General features: G+C 45.8%; 1 protein-coding gene across 1 annotated transcript in view; it reads left to right on the top strand.

Annotated features, from left to right (window-relative positions):
• Positions 1–22,412, top strand: part of Katnal2 (katanin catalytic subunit A1 like 2) — a 74,377-nt gene that overhangs the window by 30,038 nt on the left and 21,927 nt on the right. The window contains exons 2-11 of the mRNA XM_051163689.1: positions 2,490–2,560; positions 3,537–3,703; positions 5,097–5,139; positions 7,185–7,296; positions 8,523–8,621; positions 11,991–12,089; positions 12,293–12,370; positions 15,171–15,269; positions 19,116–19,179; positions 19,295–19,413. Of these exons, the coding sequence (XP_051019646.1) occupies positions 2,490–2,560; positions 3,537–3,703; positions 5,097–5,139; positions 7,185–7,296; positions 8,523–8,621; positions 11,991–12,089; positions 12,293–12,370; positions 15,171–15,269; positions 19,116–19,179; positions 19,295–19,413 (951 nt within the window). The remainder of the gene's footprint in view (positions 1–2,489; positions 2,561–3,536; positions 3,704–5,096; positions 5,140–7,184; positions 7,297–8,522; positions 8,622–11,990; positions 12,090–12,292; positions 12,371–15,170; positions 15,270–19,115; positions 19,180–19,294; positions 19,414–22,412) is intronic.

Raw genomic sequence — 22,412 nt, 5'->3', positions numbered from 1 at the left:
TTGGCTATGTGCTCAAGAAAGAGAAAGGAAAAAAGTAGTATTGCATTTTGAATAATTAATTCTTCATACCTTTTTATTTTATAACAGCATTAGTTTTTAGAAAACCATGAACATCACATGTCATGAGTGTTTGTATGTAAGTTTAATTTTTTTTGTTTGTTAGTTTTGGCTTTTGGCTTTTCAAGACAGGGTTTCTCTTGTAGCCCTAGCTGTTCTGGACTCAGTTTGTATAAGAGGCTGGCCTCAAACTTACAGTGACCCTCCTGCCTCTGCCTTCTAAGTGCTGGAATTATAGGTGTGTGTCACTGTTCCCGGCTGTAAATTTGCTTTTTGAGACAGGGTTTCCTACAGCCCAGATTAGCCTGAAGCTCCCCATGTAGCTGAGTATGACTTTGAACTTATGACCCTCCTGTGTCCGCCTTTCTACTACAGGGATTACAGGCATGTACCATCTCATCCAGTTTGAAGTTTAAGGCAGTACTGGGGTTGGGTCCACAGCTGTGCATGCTAAAGACCCTGCTAACTGAGCTACATCACCAGCCTGTGAACACAGATTTTATGACATAATTTGGACTACAGTGAGCCCATTTAAAGCCCTCTACTTCTTACCTTTAGTCTCTTTAGATAAGGCTAGTTATTTTCAATGAGGAGAAGCACTATCAGATATAGCTATTTAGAGAATTTGAAATTCCAGAGTATTAAATATGCGCATTAGCACTGCAAATAATGGCACAAATACATCCAGCTTGGATGATGACTTTATTATGCTGCAATTTCCCTTTACTGGCCCTGCTCCTCTTTGTGCCAGTCTGAGTACTTGATGTATGGTCACCTCTAAATGGCTTAGGGGAAGCCATCTTTGAGTTGGTCTAGGAACGGGGAAGGACCCTGAATTAAAGATATATTACCATGTGAACATGTGTTGCACAGATGATTTCTAGATCACAATTTTATTTTATTTTATTATTATTTTTGTTTGTTTTTTGAGACACGGTTTCTCTGTGTAGCTTTGGCTGTCTTGGACTCACTATGTAGACCAGACTGGCCTTGAACTCACAGAGATCTTCCTGCTTCTGCCTCCCTGAGTGCTGGGATTATAGACATGTGCCATTGTGCCCAGCAATTTATTTTATTTTTACAAATTATCTTTTTTTGCCGATCACAGTTTTAAAAATTAGTTTTTCTTTCCTCATGTATTACATCCGGACTGCAGTATCCTCCCCTTCCTGCCCTCCTAGTGCCTTTTCCCCTCCCCTTTCTGCCCTCCTAATGCCTCTTCCCCTCCCCTTCCTGCCCTCCTAGTGCCTTTTCCCCTCCCCTTCCTGCCCTCCTAGTGCCTCTTCCCCTCCCCTTCCTGCCCTCCTAGTGCCTCTTCCCCTCCTCCCTTCTCCGCCAGATCCATACTCCTTCACTTCCATTCAGAAAAGAGCAGGCCTCCCAGGGGTATCAACCAAATAAGACCAGGCACACGTTCTCAGATCAAGGCTGGACAAGGCAACCCAGTAAGAGGAGAAGAGGCTCTCAAAAGCAGGCAAAAGAGTCGGAGACAGCCTGTAGGTCCTCTGCATATACGTTACAGTTGCGTGGCTTAGTGTTCTTGTGGGACTCCTAACAGTAGGAGTGGAGGCTGTCTTTAGAAATTATCTTATTGAGCTGGGCATGGTGGCACACGCCTGTAATCCCACTCAGGGAAGCAGAGGCAGACAGATCGCTGTGAGTTCAAGTCTAGCCTGGTCTACAAAGTGAGTCCAGAACAGCCAAGGTTTCACAGAGAAACCCGATCTTTAAAAAACCAAAAGAAGATGAAGAAGAGGAAGAAGAAGAGTGAGAGGAGGAGGGAGAGGAAGAGGGGAGATGAGGAGGAAGAGGAAGAAGAAGAAGATGAGTAGGAGGAGGAAGAAATTATCTTATTGTTTAGTTTGTATGGGTGTTTTGTTTCCTTGTGTTCATGCAGTACCCCTGGAGGCCAGAAGAGGGCATTGGATCTTCTGGGATTAGAGTTCGTGAGCTGTCATATAGGTGCTCGAAATCAAACACTGGTCCTCTGGAAGAGCCATTTCTCCAGTCCCCACAAGTTACTTTGTGACCATGTTAATATATATATTATTATATATATTGGCTAAAAACAAGGAAAGGCACTCCAATGAGTGTGTGTGTGTATAGTGTGTGTGTGTGTGTGTGTGTGTGTGTGTGTGTGTGTGTGTGAGACTAATAGGCTAGCTAGCTTGCCAGTAACTTGTCACATGCAGTTAGTCACATTCAGGTCAGTGTCTCTCAAACTTACTGATGAGGAGCTAGGAGCTGGACTGAAGGAGAAACAGACTGTAGAAAACAACTTTATGCATCCTCTGAGACCACAGAGGCTGGCCAGCCTCTAAGACAGGCTGCTTGTTTTTGACAGCTCGCCTTTCCCTGTAAGCCTTTATTGCTATGCTATAAAGCACTGCTGCATCTTGTGGGCCCTTCTAAATTTTCCTCTTTGTTCACAGTACGAGATGAGAACAGAAGCACGGCGAAAAAACCTCCTCATTTTGATTTTGCATTACTTAACACAAGAAGGGTATGTTATCACCCGCGTACACAATGATGCCTCTGCTCTCCGACCCTCCAAAAGCAGTGACTGCACTTTACTTTTAGAATAGTTTCATATTACAGGGCAATGAGCAGAAAGTATAGTGAATCCTTATATACTCTTTCTCCTCACCTGTTCCTATATCATCATCTTCTTCTTCATCATCTTCATCATCATCATCATCATCATCATCATCATTATTATCATTATTTGCAATGCTGGTGATGGATCCCAGGCAAGCACGGTGCATCTGAGTCCCAACCCAGTCCCTTATCCTTCCCATCTCTCCTTAGTGTAGTTTATTTGTTATAACTGCTGAGCCTGTGCTAATAAATGACATTATCCACAGCAACAAAAGAGTAACTAAAACAGCAGCTGCATCCATATTTGGCTAAAAACAAGGAAAGGCACTCCAAAGGCAGTTTCTTAAGTACTTCCTTATTTGACTATAAGCACTTTGGAAATTGTTTTTGGATGGTGGGAACATCTCTAGATATCACTAGAAGCCGGCAGCTTCCACAAAGAACCACTGCAAATGACAGTGTTTGGATATATTTATGGTGTGGTTAAGTCACATGTCTGCAGTCTCTGCTTTGGAGACTGGCAAAGGAGGACCACAAGTCCTGGAACCCTTGAGCTATGTACTGAAACCTTATCCCTAAAACAACCAACCTGAAGACATCAGAAAACTGACATCACCAAAAGCCAGAAAGAACTAACCCATTCAACAGTGTTAAATAAGCCAAACCAGAAAAGCAAATCCAAGAAAACCAAATCAAAAACAACCCCCAAAGCCATATGTATTGGTCCTTACTCTAGAAGAACCCTTCACACACTGGTTTTTCTGTCATGTGCTGCTCACAGCCTGCTTGTTCTTTGTGTTGAGTCTCTTTGCCTTTGAAACCCTCTTTGTTTTTATTCCTTAAACTCAGACTTAATCTTCTCTCTCCTGTAAAACTGCCAGCTACATAGATGCAGCTAATGCTTTGGAGGAGGAGACTAAGCTGGGATTACGGCGCTTTGAAGTTTGTGACAACGTTGACCTGGAAACTATTTTGATGGAATATGAGAGCTATTATTTTGTAAAATTCCAGAAGTACCCCAAAATGGTTAAGAAGGCACCAGATGCAGGTAAGTAGCTTTGTGCTAGTAGTGATGCTTTATCCCATTGTTAAGGATGGTGTTTCCGGTGGCCCACATCTATAACCCCACTTTCAGGGAGGTGGGGACGTGAGGAACAAGAATTGGTGACCAGATCGGCCTATCCCTCCCCCAGCAAAAGGTGTTCCCAGGTACATGGTTAGATGGAAGAGTAGACCAGAATGATCTGGAGCCTACTTCAGACCCAGAACTGACCACTCAAACATGAGTGCCCGGATGTTTGGCATTGTCTACTCTTGTTGGCATTTGTTTGAGGAATGCGTTTTAGGGTAATGAAAGCAGAGCCCCAGGGTACTCAGGTGCTCTTCAGAAGACCAGCATTAACTTCTGCAGTGATGGAAAGGGCTGTTGGAAGACAGTAAATGACAAAAGACTCTTTCTTGTTAGGAAGACCTATTATCTGTCTTGAAAATAACATGGAAATGAGTATTGGTAAAGCTAATAGCTCATGTATAGATAATGAAATGCTTTTGAAAGCCATCAATCCAGATGGTGATCAATACAATGCAAGGACCCAATATAGGTCAGCAGTCAAGGAGGCTGGCTGGAGGGAGGAGCTACAGCCAAGGTCTCAGGTTTTGTAGTAACATTGACTTAGAAGTCAGTAAGTAGGGGAAGTAATTACAAACCAAGGGAGACCGTTGTCCTGTTTACAAGGCACTTGTTAAGCCACAGAGTTTAACATTTCATGTCGGGACCAGGAAACTGAGAGGAGCATCAATTAAAAATAGCCAGGGCCAAGGCCTGCAATTTTAATTTTCTGTTCTCTGAGCTCTCATCCAGTGAAGGGCTCAGAACTCAGTTCTCTTGGGTGGTTGTGTGAGCTGAGCACTGTCTTCTGACACAGAGAGACAGGTACCATCTATGACAGGGACTGACCTCTAGATGGCCTGTCCTCATCCAGCTTGGCACTCATCTTCTCCTGTGACATTGGATACAGTGTCTTAGTTCTAAAGGTCACTTGGCAGAATTTGACTCAGTAAATGTTCCTGTCAGACTCATGAGATCCTCGAGCTCCGTGTGACCCAGAACAACAGTGGCAAGTCCATGAAAACTCAGTGGACAACTGGCACGTTGTAAAGCCAGCCTGTTGTGGGTCTTGTCCCCACATGTGGGGTCTGTGACACATTCACTAACCAAGGCCTGGGTACCTTTCTCCGTGTGGTTCACAATGCCTGAGATGCTCTGACTTCCTTCTGTTCGGTAGCCCCTTCACCTCTCATTTGAATATTTAGCTGTCTGTGGTCCAGAAGGCTGAAGCACAAAATGTAAGAATGCAGTGAAAGAAAATGTACGTGAAAGTTTGCTTGTTCCCTCTTAAGTATAAATTCTTCCCTTTCTCCCAATTTTTTTTTTCCCACAGTAGAAAATCATTTACCATCAAGAAACGGAGGGAAGAACAGAAGGTAAAGGGATGCATTCTTGATCAACTCAACAACTTAACCCTCTGTTTTTTCTGGTTTTTGTTTTGTTTTGTTTTTTGTTTGTTTGTTTTTGAGACAGAGTGTCTCTACATACCCTAGATTTCTTAGAGCCTGGCCTTGAGCTCACAGAGATCCACCTTTGCTTCCCAAGTGCTAGGATTAAAGGCATGCACTAACATGCCAGGCCTGATCAGCGCTCTGATCTGGGGCTCTCTTTCCTGAAGAGTCTCCAGTGCCACTCCATGGTTACTTGCCAGAAATGCCAGACTGTGGCCATGTGACCTTGGAGTCCCCTCTTGTCACCACTGCCCGGATTTAAGCCAGTGTCTTTAGATTCTCCCAGATCACTAAAATTATGGTCAGTGATATCCTGTCTTTCTTGCCCATGTGGCTTGGAACATCCGGATCTCTAAAGTTGAAAGATTGACACCCAAGTCCCACCACCGATTTTTAAGCATGGAGTAAGCATCTGGCATATGCCTCAGGATTGGCTGGCTTGGGGCAGCAGGGACTGAGGTTTTTGCTAGTATAAAAAAGCCAAAATCTCATGGGTGGGGGAAAGTGTGATTCTGGAAGGACTGTATTGCACATCTGTTTTAGGCAATGAAAAAAAAAAAAAACCCACCTTAGAATGTGCCCGAAAAAGAAAACTTAGATTGACATACTAAATGACGTATTAGGTTTTGAGAGGCGTGTGGTCTGTGGGCCTCTCCAAGTGCTTCAGCTTTGTGAATCCAGGACCCAGAGACCTCAGTAGGGACACTTGGCATCCGCTGTGACAATGGCTGGATGGACCCCAGGCTGTCTTCAGAACACTAATCACAATGCTCTTCTGCCTCAGGCGGAAGCTTTCTGAGATAAATTGGAACACGAGGGTCCTTCCTGTAGGGACCCTCCTACTGATCCCCTGCAGAGCTGGGAAAAGAGCAACTTAAGGAACTCATCCAGGTGTGGGGGAGCACACCTGCAATCCCAGCACTCGGGAGGCAGAGGCAGGTGGATCTCTGTGAGTTTGAGGCCAGCCTGCTCTACAAAGTGAGTCCAGGGCAGCCAAGGCTACACAGAGAGACCCTGTGTCAAAAAACAAACAACAACAACAAAAAAAGACATGGGAACTCATGTTTGCCTCTTAAGAAGGCCCTACCTGTTTCTTACATTGCCTTCCATTGCAACATTCAAAAATCCCAATAACATTTTTTGGTTTTGGTGTGTGTGTGTGTGTGTGTGTGTGTGTGTGTGTGTGTGTGTGTGTGTGTGTGTGTGTGTATACTGGCAAGGATGTACTGAACTAATTAGTCCTCTTTTGTAGTGACGTAGCACATATTCTCAAATGCATGCGTGTGACTATCACGTTCAGCCCAGCAGCAGACTCCCTTATCCCTTCCCATGCTATAAACCACATCCACCCCATCTTTACCAGAGTTACCTACTCTCCTGACTTCAGTAACCCCTCACCCTCACCTTCACCCCCACCCCTACTCCCGCTGATTTGTTTTTCCGGAAATGACTTCTACTGAAGAGAAATCATTTTGCAAAGATGAATGACACGTGACAGTAGACATGGGTTAAGTTTTGCTGTCCTTACACAAGCCCCCCCCCTTCAAAATATTTTCTTATGTATTTATGCGTATTTGTGTGTGTCTGTGTCTGGATACCTGTAAAGGACATACCATCCCCGGGAGCTGGATTATAGCAGTTGTGAGCTGAGTGATACAGGTGCTAGGAATCAAACTCAGGACCTCTGGAAGAGCAGCAAGTGCTCTTGATCGCTGAGCCAGCTCTGTCGCCTGTCGCCCCTTTGGCTGTTTACTGTGTGCATGAGGCTGGAGCTGCTTTACGCAGAGGAGACGCTTCATAGTCAGGATGCTGGGTTACAGCCTAGACAGACCCCTGAGTCTTCTGAGGCTCAAAGCCTGAGTGGAAGGACTGTTTCCGCCCTCCACCCCCACATCATCCCTGGTGTAAGGTGGGTGGGAGATGCTAACCGGTCAGAATACTCTCCTGAAGGTCTTTGTTCCCTTCCTCAGGACGATGAATGACAGTTATCAAAATCTCCCCAAGATCAATCAGAGGTCACGACCCAAAACTTCAGCAGGGAAGACAGGGGACACCAGATCTGTCAAGGAACACCCTAAACAGGTCAAGATGACTGCTTGATGTCGGTAATACCACACTTGCCTGATAAATGGCCTCAAGAAAAATATCTCTGCTTAAAAGTTGCTGTATGATTTAATTAAATTGTAGGGGTCCCTGAATACAGGTGACATTTATTTCAGTATGCTGGAGCAAAGAAATGGACAAATCTGTAGGTTTTCCAGCTCCTCCTCTAGTTCCAGCTCAGAGTGAGGGTAGTGGAAGTTGTTGTGCTGCCTGGAAGCACCTCATAGCTGAGACACAAGTGCAGAAAGCAGGCCTCCCCACCCCAGGCAGGTCTCCTGGCTCCCCAGTGTGTCCCAGGGACAGTCTGAGGGACAGCTGGTCATTGGCATTTCTGTCTGGACATCTGTAAAGCCTGTAGGGCTTACCCTAGACTTCAATATTAGACATCCTAGAAGGAAGGGCGGTGAGAGGAGTAGGCCCAGCAGACGTGTGAAACCAATGGCTCCTACCTCAGGAGAGCTACATCCAGAACCTTCCTGCCTAGGACAAAACAGTTCAGGTTTTTGTTTTTGTTTTTTTAAGATTAATTTATTTATTATGTAAACAGTGCTTTGCCTGCATATACACCTGCAGGCCAGAAGAGGGCATTAGATCTCATTATAGATGGTTGTGAGCCACCAAGTGGTTGCTGGGAATTGAACTTAGGATCTCTGGAAGAGCAGTCAGTACTCTTAACCTCTGAGCCATTTCTCCAGCCCTAACAGTTCATGTTTTAATGAGAAAGGACCAGTGGAAACTGATAAATGGAACAGAAAAAGTTAGCCCTAACAACTAGATGGAAAGAAATGATAGAATTCTGTTTGTTTGAAGAGGGTCTATGGCTGGGCCCAAGGTAGATGGGAGGTGATGTGGGACCAGTGAGTTCCACAGGTGGTTGGGTGACTCTGCTGAGTTCCCGGATTCGGCCAGCCTTGGCCAAAGGAGAAAAGACAGGCCCATGAGTGGGGTTGGGCTAAATACAGGTATTTTCCCACGGGTAGGACTACTTAGAACCCATAGCCTGTAGTCTCAGCCTCTGGGAATAACTCCTTTCTCAAGGTACAAAGACATGGTTTTAGAGTCCTGTCAATCTGAACAAAATTGGCCAGGTAACCATTATACATAAGTGGTACCCAGCATTTGGTTTTGGTGGGGGGGATGGGCAGTCAGAGCCAGGGTCTCAGCTGCTTGCAAACTAGCTACTCACGGTCTTCCTGTTTCTCCAGGAGAGTATCAATAACATTAAACCAGAGACCGCTGACTTTGGCTTAAACATATCAAAAATCCACAAAGACAGCCCAGAGGAAAAGGCCCACCCACGAAGGGTAAGTAGGATGGAAAGGAGAGTTTTTTTCTCTGTAGAAAAAGGAAGTAAAGCACACAACTTTGCCAGACATGAAGGTGAAGACAAGAAGCATTAAAGCTTGGCCGTGAAGTAAGATGAGAGGGATGTCCCATGGGACTCAGAAGCCCAGAACATGGTGTGGTCACCCGCTCCTTTCTGGAAGGATGACTGAGAGTGACTCTTCTCTAGTGATCAGTCTCTAGATCATTCACAATGCAAGTGTTCAGAAGAGAGATGGTTCCACGTTCCTTTCGGCTTAAACATTCTGTGATTATGGGGTGTAATTGGGTGCTAGAGTGTCTGCCTGCCCTTCACAAAACTCCTGGCATCAGAAATGGCTAAGAAAACACAAAGAATCCTAGGACGCTTGCAATAAACATTGGCCTGCCGCAGCATTTACTGAGACATGGCCCCATGCTCGCTTGCTTTGGGCCCTGCCAAGAGTGGTCATTGACGCCCCTCTGCTTGGAAGCATGGCTCCAGACTGAAGTTGAATTTTTTTTGTGAACCGTGAAAGGTTGGTTGATTTAGGGCTGAGCTTAGGGCTTAATAGATATTTCTGTCCTTCTGTTCCTCCCCACTCCTCCTCCCCCCCACTCCTCCTCCTTTTTTTCTTCTTCCTCCTCCTCCATCTGGTTTTTTGTTTTGTTTTGAGTTCACTAGCTAGCATGGAACTCACTATATAGACCAGGCTGGCCTCCAACTCAAAGAGATCCACTTGCCTCTGCCTCCTGGGTGCTGGGATTAAAGGTGTGCACTGCCAGCTATTTTCACCTTTTTCTGATGACACTCAGGTCTGGTTTTGTAAAGAATAGTTTGTTCAAGACAAAAGCCTCAGATGGACTGAATGTAGCAAAAGGTAAGGGCAGCAGGGCCCTTTGTCAAAGAGGGGCACCTTTCTCTAGGACCCTTGGTTAAGAAGGGGCACCCTCCTGTTGGACATTTTGTTAAGGAGGGACACCCTCCTGTTGGACCTTTTGTTAAGGAGGGGCACCCTCCTGTTGGACCCTTGGTTAAGGAGGGGCACCCTCTTGTCAGACCCTTGGTTAAGGAGAGGCACACTCGTGTTGAGGAATCTCCAGGCTGCCCTTCCTTAGCTCCTTCTGTCCTGCTGTTGAACCAGGGGCTGCTGGGTTAGCTTTGGCCTGCCCTGCAGACAAACTGATCGCTGTGGTGTGTGTGGGAAGGGCTCCCAGGCTCACCCACTTGCAAAGCACACCTGCCTTAGGGGCTGCACCGGCTTCCCTGCAGGCCTCAGGAACTGACTGCTGCTGGAGACAACTGGTCCCTGGTTAGTCCTAACTGCCTTTGTCAAACTCTTAGTCCCCTGTGGTGTGCCTAGCAATTTTGTGGCTTTAGTCTCTTGTGAATGCCTCACATTGATATAAATGGGTGCCTCTGATTGAGTCACAAGAAGGGACTATTTAACCCAGCACTTAACCTTTCAAATGGTCTGGCTATAAATTCTGTTTCTAGCAGGAATGGCTTCAGGGTAAAATGTAGATAGATCCCTGCCCCCAACTCCTGTAGATTTTCAAGTGTTCATGGGCTGAATGACAGTGCCTAGGGGTTTTCCCCAAGAGGGTCTCTTGTCACTACCTTTGGATTCTGGTACCTTCTATTCTTTGGAGCCCAGGCCTGAGAGCCAGCCTGTTCCAGTCCTCCGTGGTCAGGCTGTTTATCATCCCTCCAAGCCTTAGGCTTTTGTTTTTAATATGTGAAATGGAAACCGGGACACTACCTGTTTTCAAGGAGAGAAGGAAAGGGAGCCTCCCATCTTTGCCTGCCCCGTAATAAACAGTAAACACTGGTGGCTGTAAACATGTCTCATGTGCTCTCTTGATTTCCTTTCCTGACCCCAAGGAGAGCGGTACCAGGGGGATGGGGGATTGTGCTAGCTCCTCTTTGTACTGTGACCAGTGCCTGGCAGAAGCAACTCAAGGGAGAATTTGGCTCCCTGCTTCAGTGTGTGTCCATCAGCCAGGCAGGGCAGGGCAGGCAGCGTGTAGTTGCACTTCTTCCATATCCTGGCCAGCCAGGACGCAGAAAGCTGGACTAGAGTCAGAGGGAACCTCCACAGGGCTGCTGGTAGTGGCCATTGTCTCCCAGGCAGGCACCGTATCCCAAAGTTCTACAACCTCTGAAAAGAGCACCGCCCCTCACCCCCCACCGGTGCTAATGTTGGACCCTGGGAGTCCAATTTGGGAAGGGGGTCGCCGCGAGAAACCACTCAAGTCACACCAGCTGAGAGGTATAGGTATAGGTAAAATTTATTACTGACACACCAAAGGTCCCAATTGTTGATGTGTCAGGGTCCCTCAGCACTTGGGAGGCGAAGGACCCTGAGTAGCTGTTACAGGCTAGTTTTAAAGGCAAAAACCACAAAGCAGGTGGGGTTGCTTATCACTGGAATCCATATGGATATTAGGACATCTGGCCTGGGGGAACTTCTTGTGAGGACATCTGATATCTGTAAATTTGTATGTAACTATTCTGGGAATTAGGGTGGAACTCTTGAGGTTAGCAGTTCTAAGAACTGGGAGAAGCCTCTGGGGTCAGAAGCTTAGGTTTTACAGTTTCTTACTACTTAGGATCAAATATTTGAATATTTTGATGCTATGGAGGACATTTCAATCAAACATAATAGCAAATATCTGGGTTTGAGTCCTGGCTCAGCCCTATTAGTCTTGTGGCCCTGGGCAAGTTGCTTAATTCCTCTGGCTCCTAGAAACAAAATTAAAAGTCACTCACCAGAGCCCGGCATGGTGGCTCACGCCTTTAATCCCAGCACTCGGGAGGCAGAGGCAGAGGCAGGTGCTTCGCTGTGAGTTCAAGGCCAGCCTGATCTACAAAGTGAGTCCAGGATGGCCAAGGCTACACAGAGAAACCCTGTCTCGAAAAACCAAAAAAAAAAAAAAAAAAGTCACTCACCACTAGTGGGTGTGATCATGGGCTGAGAACCTAGTACACCTGTTTTGTCCCAGGCTGCTGGATGATGCATGCAAATGCAGCCAGCACATAGGACCCGTCTCTATCCATGACCCACTGTGTTCTTCCTGCATGTATAATGCTTTAAAAGGATGTGGTCAGACAGGGCAAGTAGCCATATAAGGAGGCATATCAGTATCAGCAACGCAAATGCCCATGAACTTTATTCATCTAACTTCATCCTGAAGAATTAGCTTTCTTCTTTACTGAGTCCTGACTTAAACACATCATCTTATTCAGCAATAGTTCGGCTTTCTCTTAAGATGTGAAGTCTGCCTGACTTACATATATAGACACACAGCTACTAAGGCTACTCTACTCTCGTGTGTTTATGCCTTAAATAACCACTGCTCCTTTTTAGGGCCAAATCATTGACTTCCGGGAGCTGCTCTCAGATGCCATCAAAGGAGCCACCAGCAACTTTGCCTTGAACACCTTTGAATGTAACCCAGACCCAACAGTAAGTGACCAAGAAATGTGCCTCCGCTTTCAGACTGCCCAAACCTAGTGGACCTTCTAGAAGTAGCATTCTGAGGCCGGAGAGCTTTGAGATCTAGTCAAAGGTCATAGCAACCAGTCACTGTTTGTTTTGCCAAGATCCTGTTTTTCTTCCTAAATTATGAAGCAGCTTTGTAATGCCAGCCTATCTGTTCCTCTCACCAGGAACGATTGCTGAAACCTCTGAGTGCATTTATTGGCATGAACAGTGAGATGCGAGAATTGGCAGCGGTGGTGAGCCGGGTAAGGTCTGCTATTCAATTCACAAATTTATGGAGGCAGACCAGGGCTACTGGAGCATTGTGGGTTGCTTCTTTTATTAATAACAATAAATATGATCATTTATTTATAAAGTGCCCCCACTTGCAGAGGCACTCATATTGTTTAGAGGCACAATAATGCATGATAAATAAATTATAGAATCATAAAATTACAATAGAAAAAGCCCACCATCCTACTATAGGGGCCAAGAAAACAGACAGCAAAAAAGATGCCAAAAGGACGGGACAGGTGAAAGGCTTTCTAGCAGCCCAGAGCCGAGGAAAAAGGTTCTAAGAAAAGCAAGGAGCACACGTGCATTTTGTTTAAAGAGTCTAGAAATTCAGGGGTCTGGGAGTGTGATGGCTTCATACTTGGAAATTTCGATGAATATAACAAGATTTGCAAGAAAAAAATTTTACTACCAGGTTATAGATACATCAAGCTTGCACCCGCAAACCTAAAGGCAGTGAAAATTATGGCCAGTGAGACAGCCTTGAAATCAATTGACCTGCATTTGATTTCTAGAGCCTTCTCTTTTTAGCCATATGATTTTAGGCAAGATTCTTATGATAAGAATAGATTATTGATTACAGAAGACTTTTCCAGTTTCCACTGATCTCAATTTAATTGAAGGCTGAAGAAGATGCTTGAAAATCACCCAAACAGTTCACAGCAGCTGGAATAACCAAAGGAAACTCAGCTGTTCTGTTCAGCCAGCAGAGTCCACTGCACAACCATAGCAGTCATGCAGAGGACCTGCAGATAGAGAGGGTGACTCAGGCCCAGGCCTCCCCTCAAGAGACTCTGGCTGCATCCGTAGTGCATTTGGAGAGGGAGACCCTGCTGAGCTGTGGCAGATAACTCTGGGTGTATGTAAGGACGAACCTCAGAGTGGGGAACTGAAACACTACCTTCCTTGTTCAACTCAGCGTCAACTCTAGACTGTGGAGAGAAGTGCAACTGTCTGTGATGGTTCAAATATCAGAGTAGATGGCTCTTTGTTGTGTGCCAAGATTTCCTAAAAAAGGCCTTGGTAAGACATGTGTGGTCTCCCCAAGTTTGGAAAGCCTGGAGTCAGGTGTGATCTAATCCTTGTCATCCCAATACTTGAGAGGATGAAGCAGGAGGCCACACAGAATTCCAGGCCAGGGGCACAGAGGGAAACCCTGTCTCCAGACACAAACCTTGGAAGACTGGGTCCTTTCTCCACCACCTCGTCCAACAGTGGATGACATACAGTATGCATGGCCCAATCATTTCTAATAAATGTGTCTCATTAGAGTGGACTCCTGGTGCCTGGAGGGAGGAAGGCAGACATAGGACCATAACATCTTATGCCATTTAAAAAATAGATCTTAGCCGGGCATGGTGGTGCACGCCTTTAATCCCAGCACTCGGGAGGCAGAGGCAGGTGGATCACTGTGAGTTCGAGGCCAGCCTGGTCTACAAAGTGAGTCCAGGATGGCCAAGGCTACACAGAGAAACCCTGTCTCAAAAAACCAAAAAAAAAAAAAAATTTAAAAAAAAAATAGATCTTTATATATTTGAAACATGTGCACATATCACTTACTTACAACAACAACAACAATAACAACAAGTAGCCCGGCGTGGTGGTGCACACCTTTAATCACAGCACTCGGGAGGCAGAGCAGGCAGATCATTGTGAGTTCGAGGCCAGCCTGGTCTACAAAGTGAGTCCAGGATAGCCAGGGCTACAGAGAGAAACCCTGTCTCAAAAAACAAAAACAAACAAATAAAAAACAACCCAACAAGTAGTTAGAGAAACAGTTTCTGGATTTGTTTTTAGTCAGGATGGTACAAGAAAGGTCCTTTAAAAAGAAAAGTAATACCCTAGACATTGCTTGCCTGAAATCGCTCCTATGGAGAAAGGCCCCTGAGTGACTGTTCAGAGGCATCTTGTGAAATTGAAATTGGGAAACTGTAAATTAGTAATCAGTAAAAACTACTTAATTGATTACCCCAGGGTGGTTGCTACAGGGCTCTCCTGTATGAGGGGAAACTGCAGTTACTTGGTTGTTGGCCTCCTTGAATGCTGAGAAGCAATCACTCCATCTGGGAGCAGAGAATTCTCTCTAGGGAAAATGGAAATGGGTTTCAGGGGAGTATGGGAACAATATCTCTTTTATGTAACAAATTAAGAAAGTGTTTGCCAGATCAGGAAGCTAGACAGACACCCAGCGTAGGTGATGATCTGTTTTTCATTAAAAACTAATGACATTTGAAGGTATTTTTTTTTTCCTTCTTTTAGTTTTTTGACACAGGGTCTCTCTGTGTATCCTTGGCTGTCCTGGACTTGCTTTGGAGATCAGGATGTCTTCGAACTCACAGTAGTCTGCTTGTCTCTGCCTCCCTAGTGCTGGGATTAAAGGCGTGTGCCATGACCTCCTGGCTTGAAGTGTTTCTTGACTGTGTTCATAAATGAGCACAGGTTGCTATTGCCTGATGGCAAGCATAGCTCACTGTTGGACCTCCACTAAAAGTACCACACACACACACACACACACACACACACACACACACACACACACACACAGTCAATACCTTCTTCAGGGGAAAATCATTGAATATGTTTATACCATTTCTTTGGTCAACTAACCCCAAATTAGAATGTATGCTTAGGTCTACATTATAATATTCATGAAACATTTTTTTTATTACCAGCACTTTATATACTATTAAGTCCCATGTTCTTTGCTGCAATGTTATTTTAGAAGTGGAAGAAAACATTGGTTTTAACAAAATAATGCAACTCACATTACAGGACATTTATCTCCATAATCCCAACATAAAGTGGAATGACATTATTGGACTGGACGCCGCCAAGCAGTTAGTCAAAGAAGCAGTTGTATACCCAATAAGGGTAAGTATGGGAAGCCGTATGTCTGATCAGTATCAACTGTACAAGCTGTGTCCAGAAGGAAACCCATGGCAACTTGTCTGTCCATAAGTCAGCCTTTGCCTGGGCCACACATGGTCAGTGCTGGAGCATCAACCCCAGTCTGTTCTGTACCACCTCAGATCATCTCCGCCACAGCTCTTGAAGAGCACCCAGTCAGGTCCTGGCACTCACCTCATGTGGCTCACAGTGCCCATAACTCCAGTGCCGCCTTCTGTTTTCCTCAGGTACTTTCGTGTACTTGTGCATACAGAACACATAAATAAAAATAAATATTTTTAAAAAATCACATCCTAGGCTGGGCATAGTTATACATACCTTTAATCTAAGCACGTGGGAGGCAGAGGCAGGCAGATCTCTGTGAGTTCCAGGACAGCCTGGTCTACAAAGTGAGTCCAGGACAGCCAGGGCTATTACACAGAAGAACCTTGCGTTGAAAAACGAAGGAAAAAAAAAAAAAAGAAAGAAAGAAAAAGAAAAAGAAAAAGAAGACATTCTAAATTGGTTCAAAGCAAGTCTCTGCTCAGTGGTAGCTGATCTAAGACAGTTGTGGCTATACAGTTTTTCAAATGCTAAACACTAACCCATTAGCTTGCTTCCCCAACAGTATGCTAAGTGTTGTAGGCCAGGAGGGAAGCCTCTCACTTTGTTTCTGTGGATCGTCCCTCAGCCCTAACCGCCAGGTCCCATCAAGGGCTTTGCGTCAGTTATTTATGAAGACTGGACAGCCACTTCCAGTGCCATGGCCAGCAGGGCTAGCATGCTGTCCTCATTACCTACTTCTGACTTTTCTACACACTTCACAAAACAAGTGGACGATTAGAAAAGACAGTGCTCTTCAAGAGGGCTGAGGAGATGGCCAGGGTATCACATAGCGTTTGCTGTCTGACAGACTAGCCTACTACTCAGGGCCCTAAAACAATATTCATTTGTCCTTCTGTGGGCGGGCAGTTTGGGTTGGATCCAGCTAGGCCAGCTCATCTGATTCCACACGGTATTATTCGCCTGGTCTATTCCATGCATGGGGCATCAGCCATAATGTCTGGGAAGACCGGGTGAGAAGTTGGGATAAACATGCAGCCAAAGTCATCCCGTGTGTCCTACCCCTGTGACGAGCAGGTCCAGTCTTGCTCATGTGGTTCTTAGGAAAAGGGAAGGAGGAGCAAATCCTAACGTGTGTGCTTTTGTGTATTTCCTCTCCTATTTGATCATCTTATATTTTCAAACCACTTTTTATATTTCCCAGCATCCTATTAGGCCAGCATAGAGGGCCAGGCCCAGATGCTGGTGGTGGAGAAACACTCCACCTTCTTTTGGTGGGAGCAGCTATACAGAATTTGGGGCTAGCAACTATAATTTCCTAAGGCCAGGATTACATACTCATTTAAAAAAAAAAAGCCACAATTGTGTATTACTACCACTGACTCCATGAATCTCTCAGTTTGGGGTACTTTAATTCTAAGGGCAGAAAAACCATTAAATCAGAACATTTTTTCCCACCTCTTTCTTCTTTCTGCTGAGATGAGAGCAGGAAATACATTGGTATCAGAACTGAGAGAGAAACCATAGCACAAAACTTTTAGAAAGGATGGAACATTTCATTGGCACCCTGGATATGTTATTTTCTCATTCTGGGGAAGCTAACCCATGGCCTGTCACATGTAGGCAAGAGATCTACCACAGGGCTACAGCCCTGCCCCCTTGCTGGATGTGTTATTTCTGTGGTATTACACCCCCATAAGCTATGGTATTGGGGTTGCCAGCAGCACTAGTGAGACACTAAGAACATGTGTAACTTCACTACTGTTTCCCTTTGTCCTGACTTCTACCAGGCCTGTCCAGCTCCTACAAGGTTTGAACATGAACAAATGAAAGAGACTCAACTGAAATCTGTACACACCCTCTATGAGTCAGTATCCCCAGCCTCCACCACAGCCTCTACCATAGCTCCACGTGGGCATGCAGTGTCCCCAGCCTCCACCACAGGCTCTACCATAGCTCCACGTGGGCATGCAGTGTCCCCAGCCTCCACCACAGGCTCTACCATAGCTCCACGTGGGCATGCAGTGTCCCCAGCCTCCACCACAGGCTCTACCATAGCTCCACGTGGGCATGCAGTGTCCCCAGCCTCCACCACAGCCTCTACCATAGCTCCACGTGGGCATGCAGTGTCTCCAGCCTCCACCACAGCCTCTACCATAGCTCCACGTGGGCATGCAGTGTCTCCAGCCTCCACCACAGGCTCTACCATAGCTCCACGTGGACATGCAGTGTCCCCAGCCTCCACCACAGCCTCTACCATAGCTCCACGTGGGTATGCAGTGTGCCCAGCCTCCACCACAGCCTCTACCATAGCTCCACGTGGGCATGCAGTGTCCCCAGCCTCCACCACAGCCTCTACCATAGCTCCACGTGGACATGCAGTGTCCCCAGCCTCCACCACAGCCTCTACCATAGCTCCACATGGGTATGCAGTGTGCCCAGCCTCCACCACAGCCTCTACCATAGCTCCACGTGGGCATGCAGTGTCCCCAGCCTCCACCACAGGCTCTACCATAGCTCCACGTGGACATGCAGTGTCCCCAGCCTCCACCACAGCCTCTACCATAGCTCCACGTGGACATGCAGTGTCCCCAGCCTCCACCACAGCCTCTACCATAGCTCCACGTGGGTATGCAGTGTGCCCAGCCTCCACCACAGCCTCTACCATAGCTCCACGTGGGCATGCAGTGTCCCCAGCCTCCACCACAGCCTCTACCATAGCTCCACGTGGACATGCAGTGTCCCCAGCCTCCACCACAGCCTCTACCATAGCTCCACATGGGTATGCAGTGTGCCCAGCCTCCACCACAGCCTCTACCATAGCTCCACGTGGGCATGCAGTGTCCCCAGCCTCCACCACAGGCTCTACCATAGCTCCACGTGGACATGCAGTGTCCCCAGCCTCCACTACAGGCTCTACCATAGCTCCACGTGGGCATGCAGTGTCCCCAGCCTCCACCACAGGCTCTACCATAGCTCCACGTGGGCATGCAGTGTCCCCAGCCTCCACCACAGCCTCTACCATAGCTCCACGTGGGCATGCAGTGTCCCCAGCCTCCACCACAGCCTCTACCATAGCTCCACGTGGGCATGCAGTGTCCCCAGCCTCCACCACAGCCTCTACCATAGCTCCACATGGGTATGCAGTGTGCCCAGCCTCCACCACAGGCTCTACCATAGCTCCACGTGGGCATGTACGCTTAGGCGTTGGTTCTAGACCTCATCCTGGGTTTATGTCTTTACAGTTTTAAAAAGGAGTTAAATGTGCCACATAGAGAACCTAGAGGGAAAGGAAATTGTATGCATAAAAAATAACTATTGTTGCCGGGCGGTGGCGCATGCCTTTAATCCCAGCACTCGGGAGGCAGAGGCAGGTGGATCGCTGTGAGTTCGAGGCCAGCCCTGTCTACAAAGCGAGTCCAGGACAGCCAAGGCTACACAGAGAAACCCTGTCTCGAAAAACCAAAAAAAAAAAAAAAAAAAAAAAAAAAAAGAAAGAAAGAACTATTGTTACAGAAGAGAAAAGTTGCACATACCTTTCTTTTCCTTGTTTATTTATTTATTGCTTTTCAGAAGCCACAAAAATTAAGTCAGACATTCTTGCCCATTGTGAAAATGCCACTGGGACAAACAAGATACCCATAGAGAAGTGCACTTTAAAGCGGGCCTGAGCTGTAGAGTGGCTGTTTTGCACGCGCACTCCTGCCCTGCCTGCTAAGGCTGTACAAGCTGGTGTGTTCACGCTCACCTTGTTCTTTGTTCTCAAAGTACCCACAGCTATTTACCGGAATTCTCTCCCCCTGGAAAGGACTGCTGCTCTACGGCCCTCCAGGTAAACACGCCTTTCTGTTGGCGTCCTAGAAGTGCCTGTGTTGTGAGTGTGTCGCCCCTTCTCCTCTGCCTGTCAGTGACGCAGGCAGCTCATGTTTACCCTCATGTGTCCCTAGGTACAGGGAAGACTTTACTGGCCAAAGCTGTGGCCACTGAGTGCAAAACGACCTTCTTTAACATTTCTGCATCCACCATCGTCAGCAAATGGAGAGGAGACTCAGAAAAGCTTGTTCGGGTAGGAATTCTTAATATTCTTAAATGTCAGCTTCCCAGATCACGGAAGTACAAAAGTATGTTAGAGCTTATTTGTTTCAAGGCGATATATATCTTAGGATCCACTCGGATTGTGGCTACCAAAAGCCTAGGAATGGACTGACTATCACATGTGGATTTTAGTCATAGCACCATCAGTTTTACCAACAGCCCTTTTTTGATTCATGCAATTTAGGAATAAAATCTAAAATAAAAGTCTCTAAAATGGCCTAGTTTTCCTTTACTCAAGAAACATTCATTATTAAGCATGTACTGTATATCTAGTTAACGTTTAGAGTGAGGCCGCTGCTGTGTTCCAGACCCTACACTAAGTAGTCTGTGGAGGAACTGAGAGACTGAAAACTTAATTATTCTTTCAGATGTTCTGAGCAACTTTTCTTCCTCTGTGCTCGTTGCCTGCGCAGTGTGTTCTTTCCTTGAAAGGCTGTTTGCGTCTTTACAGTATCTCATTCCTGGTCCATGGCATCTCTTATACTATACTGTTTTGCTGTGGCTTCCTGTAACCTTGAGAGAACAGCTGCTTATGATGTACACCTCACCATGGGGGTGGGCGGGGGAAGCTTCCCAGAGTCCCGTTAGACTGTTGCCTGCAGTGCAAGAATTGATGAGTAATCAATGCTAAGTGAACGTAAAATACATTTTCTAAAAGGAAGTTATCCTAAAATGCTACCCTGGAATTATGTTCCCTCATAAAACTAATTTCCAAATGATTACAGACTGCTTAGAAGATGTAATGGAATATTTTTAAAGTGTTGGTTTAAAAAAATAAAGCTTTACTTACTATTTATTACTTTGACTGTTTATTTATTCACGTATTCCTTTTCTGGGGATTAAATACAGGCCTTGTGCATGTCAGACAAGTGCTGCAACACTAAATAGATCCTTATCCCCTTGATACTGTTTTCAAGTTGTTTCAAATGTTTAAGTTTTATGAATTTTTATCACCCCCTCAACACTCTTTCTTTCCTGTTGTTATTTTGTTTATTATGGCCATGGTGGTGGTGGTGTTTTGAGACAAAGACTTTTTGTATATGTAGCCCAGGCTGGCCCTGGACTCATGGTTCTTCTACTGGGATTACCTCCTTCTCCTAGGTGATGGGATTGTGGGCATGCACCACCATGCTAACTCAGCTCACCTCCACAGGCCTCTGGTTTATCTGCTTCTTCATATGTGGATTCCTGGGGTTCCGAGAGTCAATTAACCATAATCATTATCAGCTGAAAACTCTTTGGGATGTGGGTTTTTAATTTCCCAAAAGACACCTCCCCAATAGTCCAGATGCATGTCCTGTCATGAAAAGTTTTGAACCCTAAGCACAAGACATTGAAAAGTGCTCAGAGAAAGAAGTGTTCAGAGAAAGATCCCAGACTCTTTGAACAAGCCTTAGGTGGAGATGTGGGGATATCATCAACAGAGACGAAGTGGTTTCTTGTGTTGAATGGCTGCAAATGCCACAAGAACACCTCTTTTCTGAGAGCATTTTCTTTAGGTTTTTCTTTTTCTGCTTTAGTGTTATTTTATCAGAATTCTCGGAGTGAGGCAATGATCCCTCCCCCGGCTTCCCATCTCCTTTACCTTATGTTTAAAAGAAACAAGCTTTATGAGAAATGCATGAAAGCATATATTTCTTTGATTTGGAATGTGTGAGCTAATATTATCTTGCTCACACAGCAGGCACTTTACTGACGGAGCCATCTCCCAGGCCCCTAATTTGAGCATTTTGCAAATTACTTTAGAATATATTTGTATTTCTTTTCTCTGATGAGAAATACACTTTAATTTAAACATTTGAAAAATATTTAAGGAGAGCCGGAAACCTCTGCTGGTCTTGAAGGTTCTTATCTTATTTCCTTCTAGAAGTTATTTTTTCCTTGTTTTTGAGATTTGGGAAGATCCTCACCTGAAGCATTTCAGTCATTCTGTCAACTCCTTCCCGTAAAGGATGTTAGAGAAAGGAAACCCTTCAGGACCTTCCTCTAAATCAGAGAAGTGTTTTCTCCCATTTGCTTCTCTTTCTATTCCAATTAAGGAGTTATTTATAGGGAACCTTTGGGCTGCGAATCTCCACCCCTCTCCTAATGCTCCTGCCTCTTAGGAGCTGAGCACCGCTGAGTGATCTCTTTAGCAAATGCACACACCTGTTGAGGATTACGTCTTCTTCCCCTTTGTATGATTCAACTTCCTCCAAGCACCTCTGGACATTCTGGGCTAACGCTTCTAGAAGCACTTACCAGGATTCTATTTATTCTCTGGGAATGGAAACCCACTAATTTGAGCAACATGGAGACCTGCACCCGAAGAGCAGTTATTTTTTCTAACTACCTGTGTAGGAGAGGCTCTCTCTGGGTCTCCTACACCTGAGTGAGCTCCTTAACACTGGGGAAGGTCTGATCTAGGGTTCTAGTGTCTTCTTCATCAGATAGATTGCTGCTGTTGTAATCACCGTTAGCATCAGGTACAGTCGGGCTTCTTGTTCTGTGATAAGGAAGAAAAGTTACATGCTTCTGACTGTCTGGTCTCCCCTGTATCAGAGAGAGGTTAGTGATACGTCTCCCAGAACTGCCCTGTCACATGACTTTTCCTGGGGAGGTGTGAACAATGTGTATCCAACACAGATAGGGCACTGGTAACATACGAAATAAATGGTTCTACTCCAGTCTGACTCAACCAGTGAATTCTTGGAGCACGGACAAGTGGTCATACAAGTAAGAGCATTTGCATCACCAAAAGGCCCACACAACGCAGAGGTGATCCATGGAAGCTCCGTACATGATGCTCCCTGAACAACATACAGGAAGCTCCCGCCACTCACAGAGTTTCCTCTCAGACCAGTTATTCACGTTTTTACAACCATGGGGATCAGCCTTATGAATCTTGTGTTTCAGTAGTTCCTGAAGCCTTGTAAATTCTCTTTATCCCCCTAGCCTGTAAATTCCCTTTACTCTCTGACCCTTCTAAGT

The sequence above is a fragment of the Acomys russatus genome, chromosome 20 (genome assembly GCF_903995435.1).
Source record: "Acomys russatus chromosome 20, mAcoRus1.1, whole genome shotgun sequence".
Taxonomy (NCBI): Eukaryota; Metazoa; Chordata; class Mammalia; order Rodentia; family Muridae; genus Acomys; species Acomys russatus.
The sequence above is the reverse complement of the archived record's forward strand: the minus strand, read 5'-3'. Positions and strand labels throughout refer to the sequence as shown.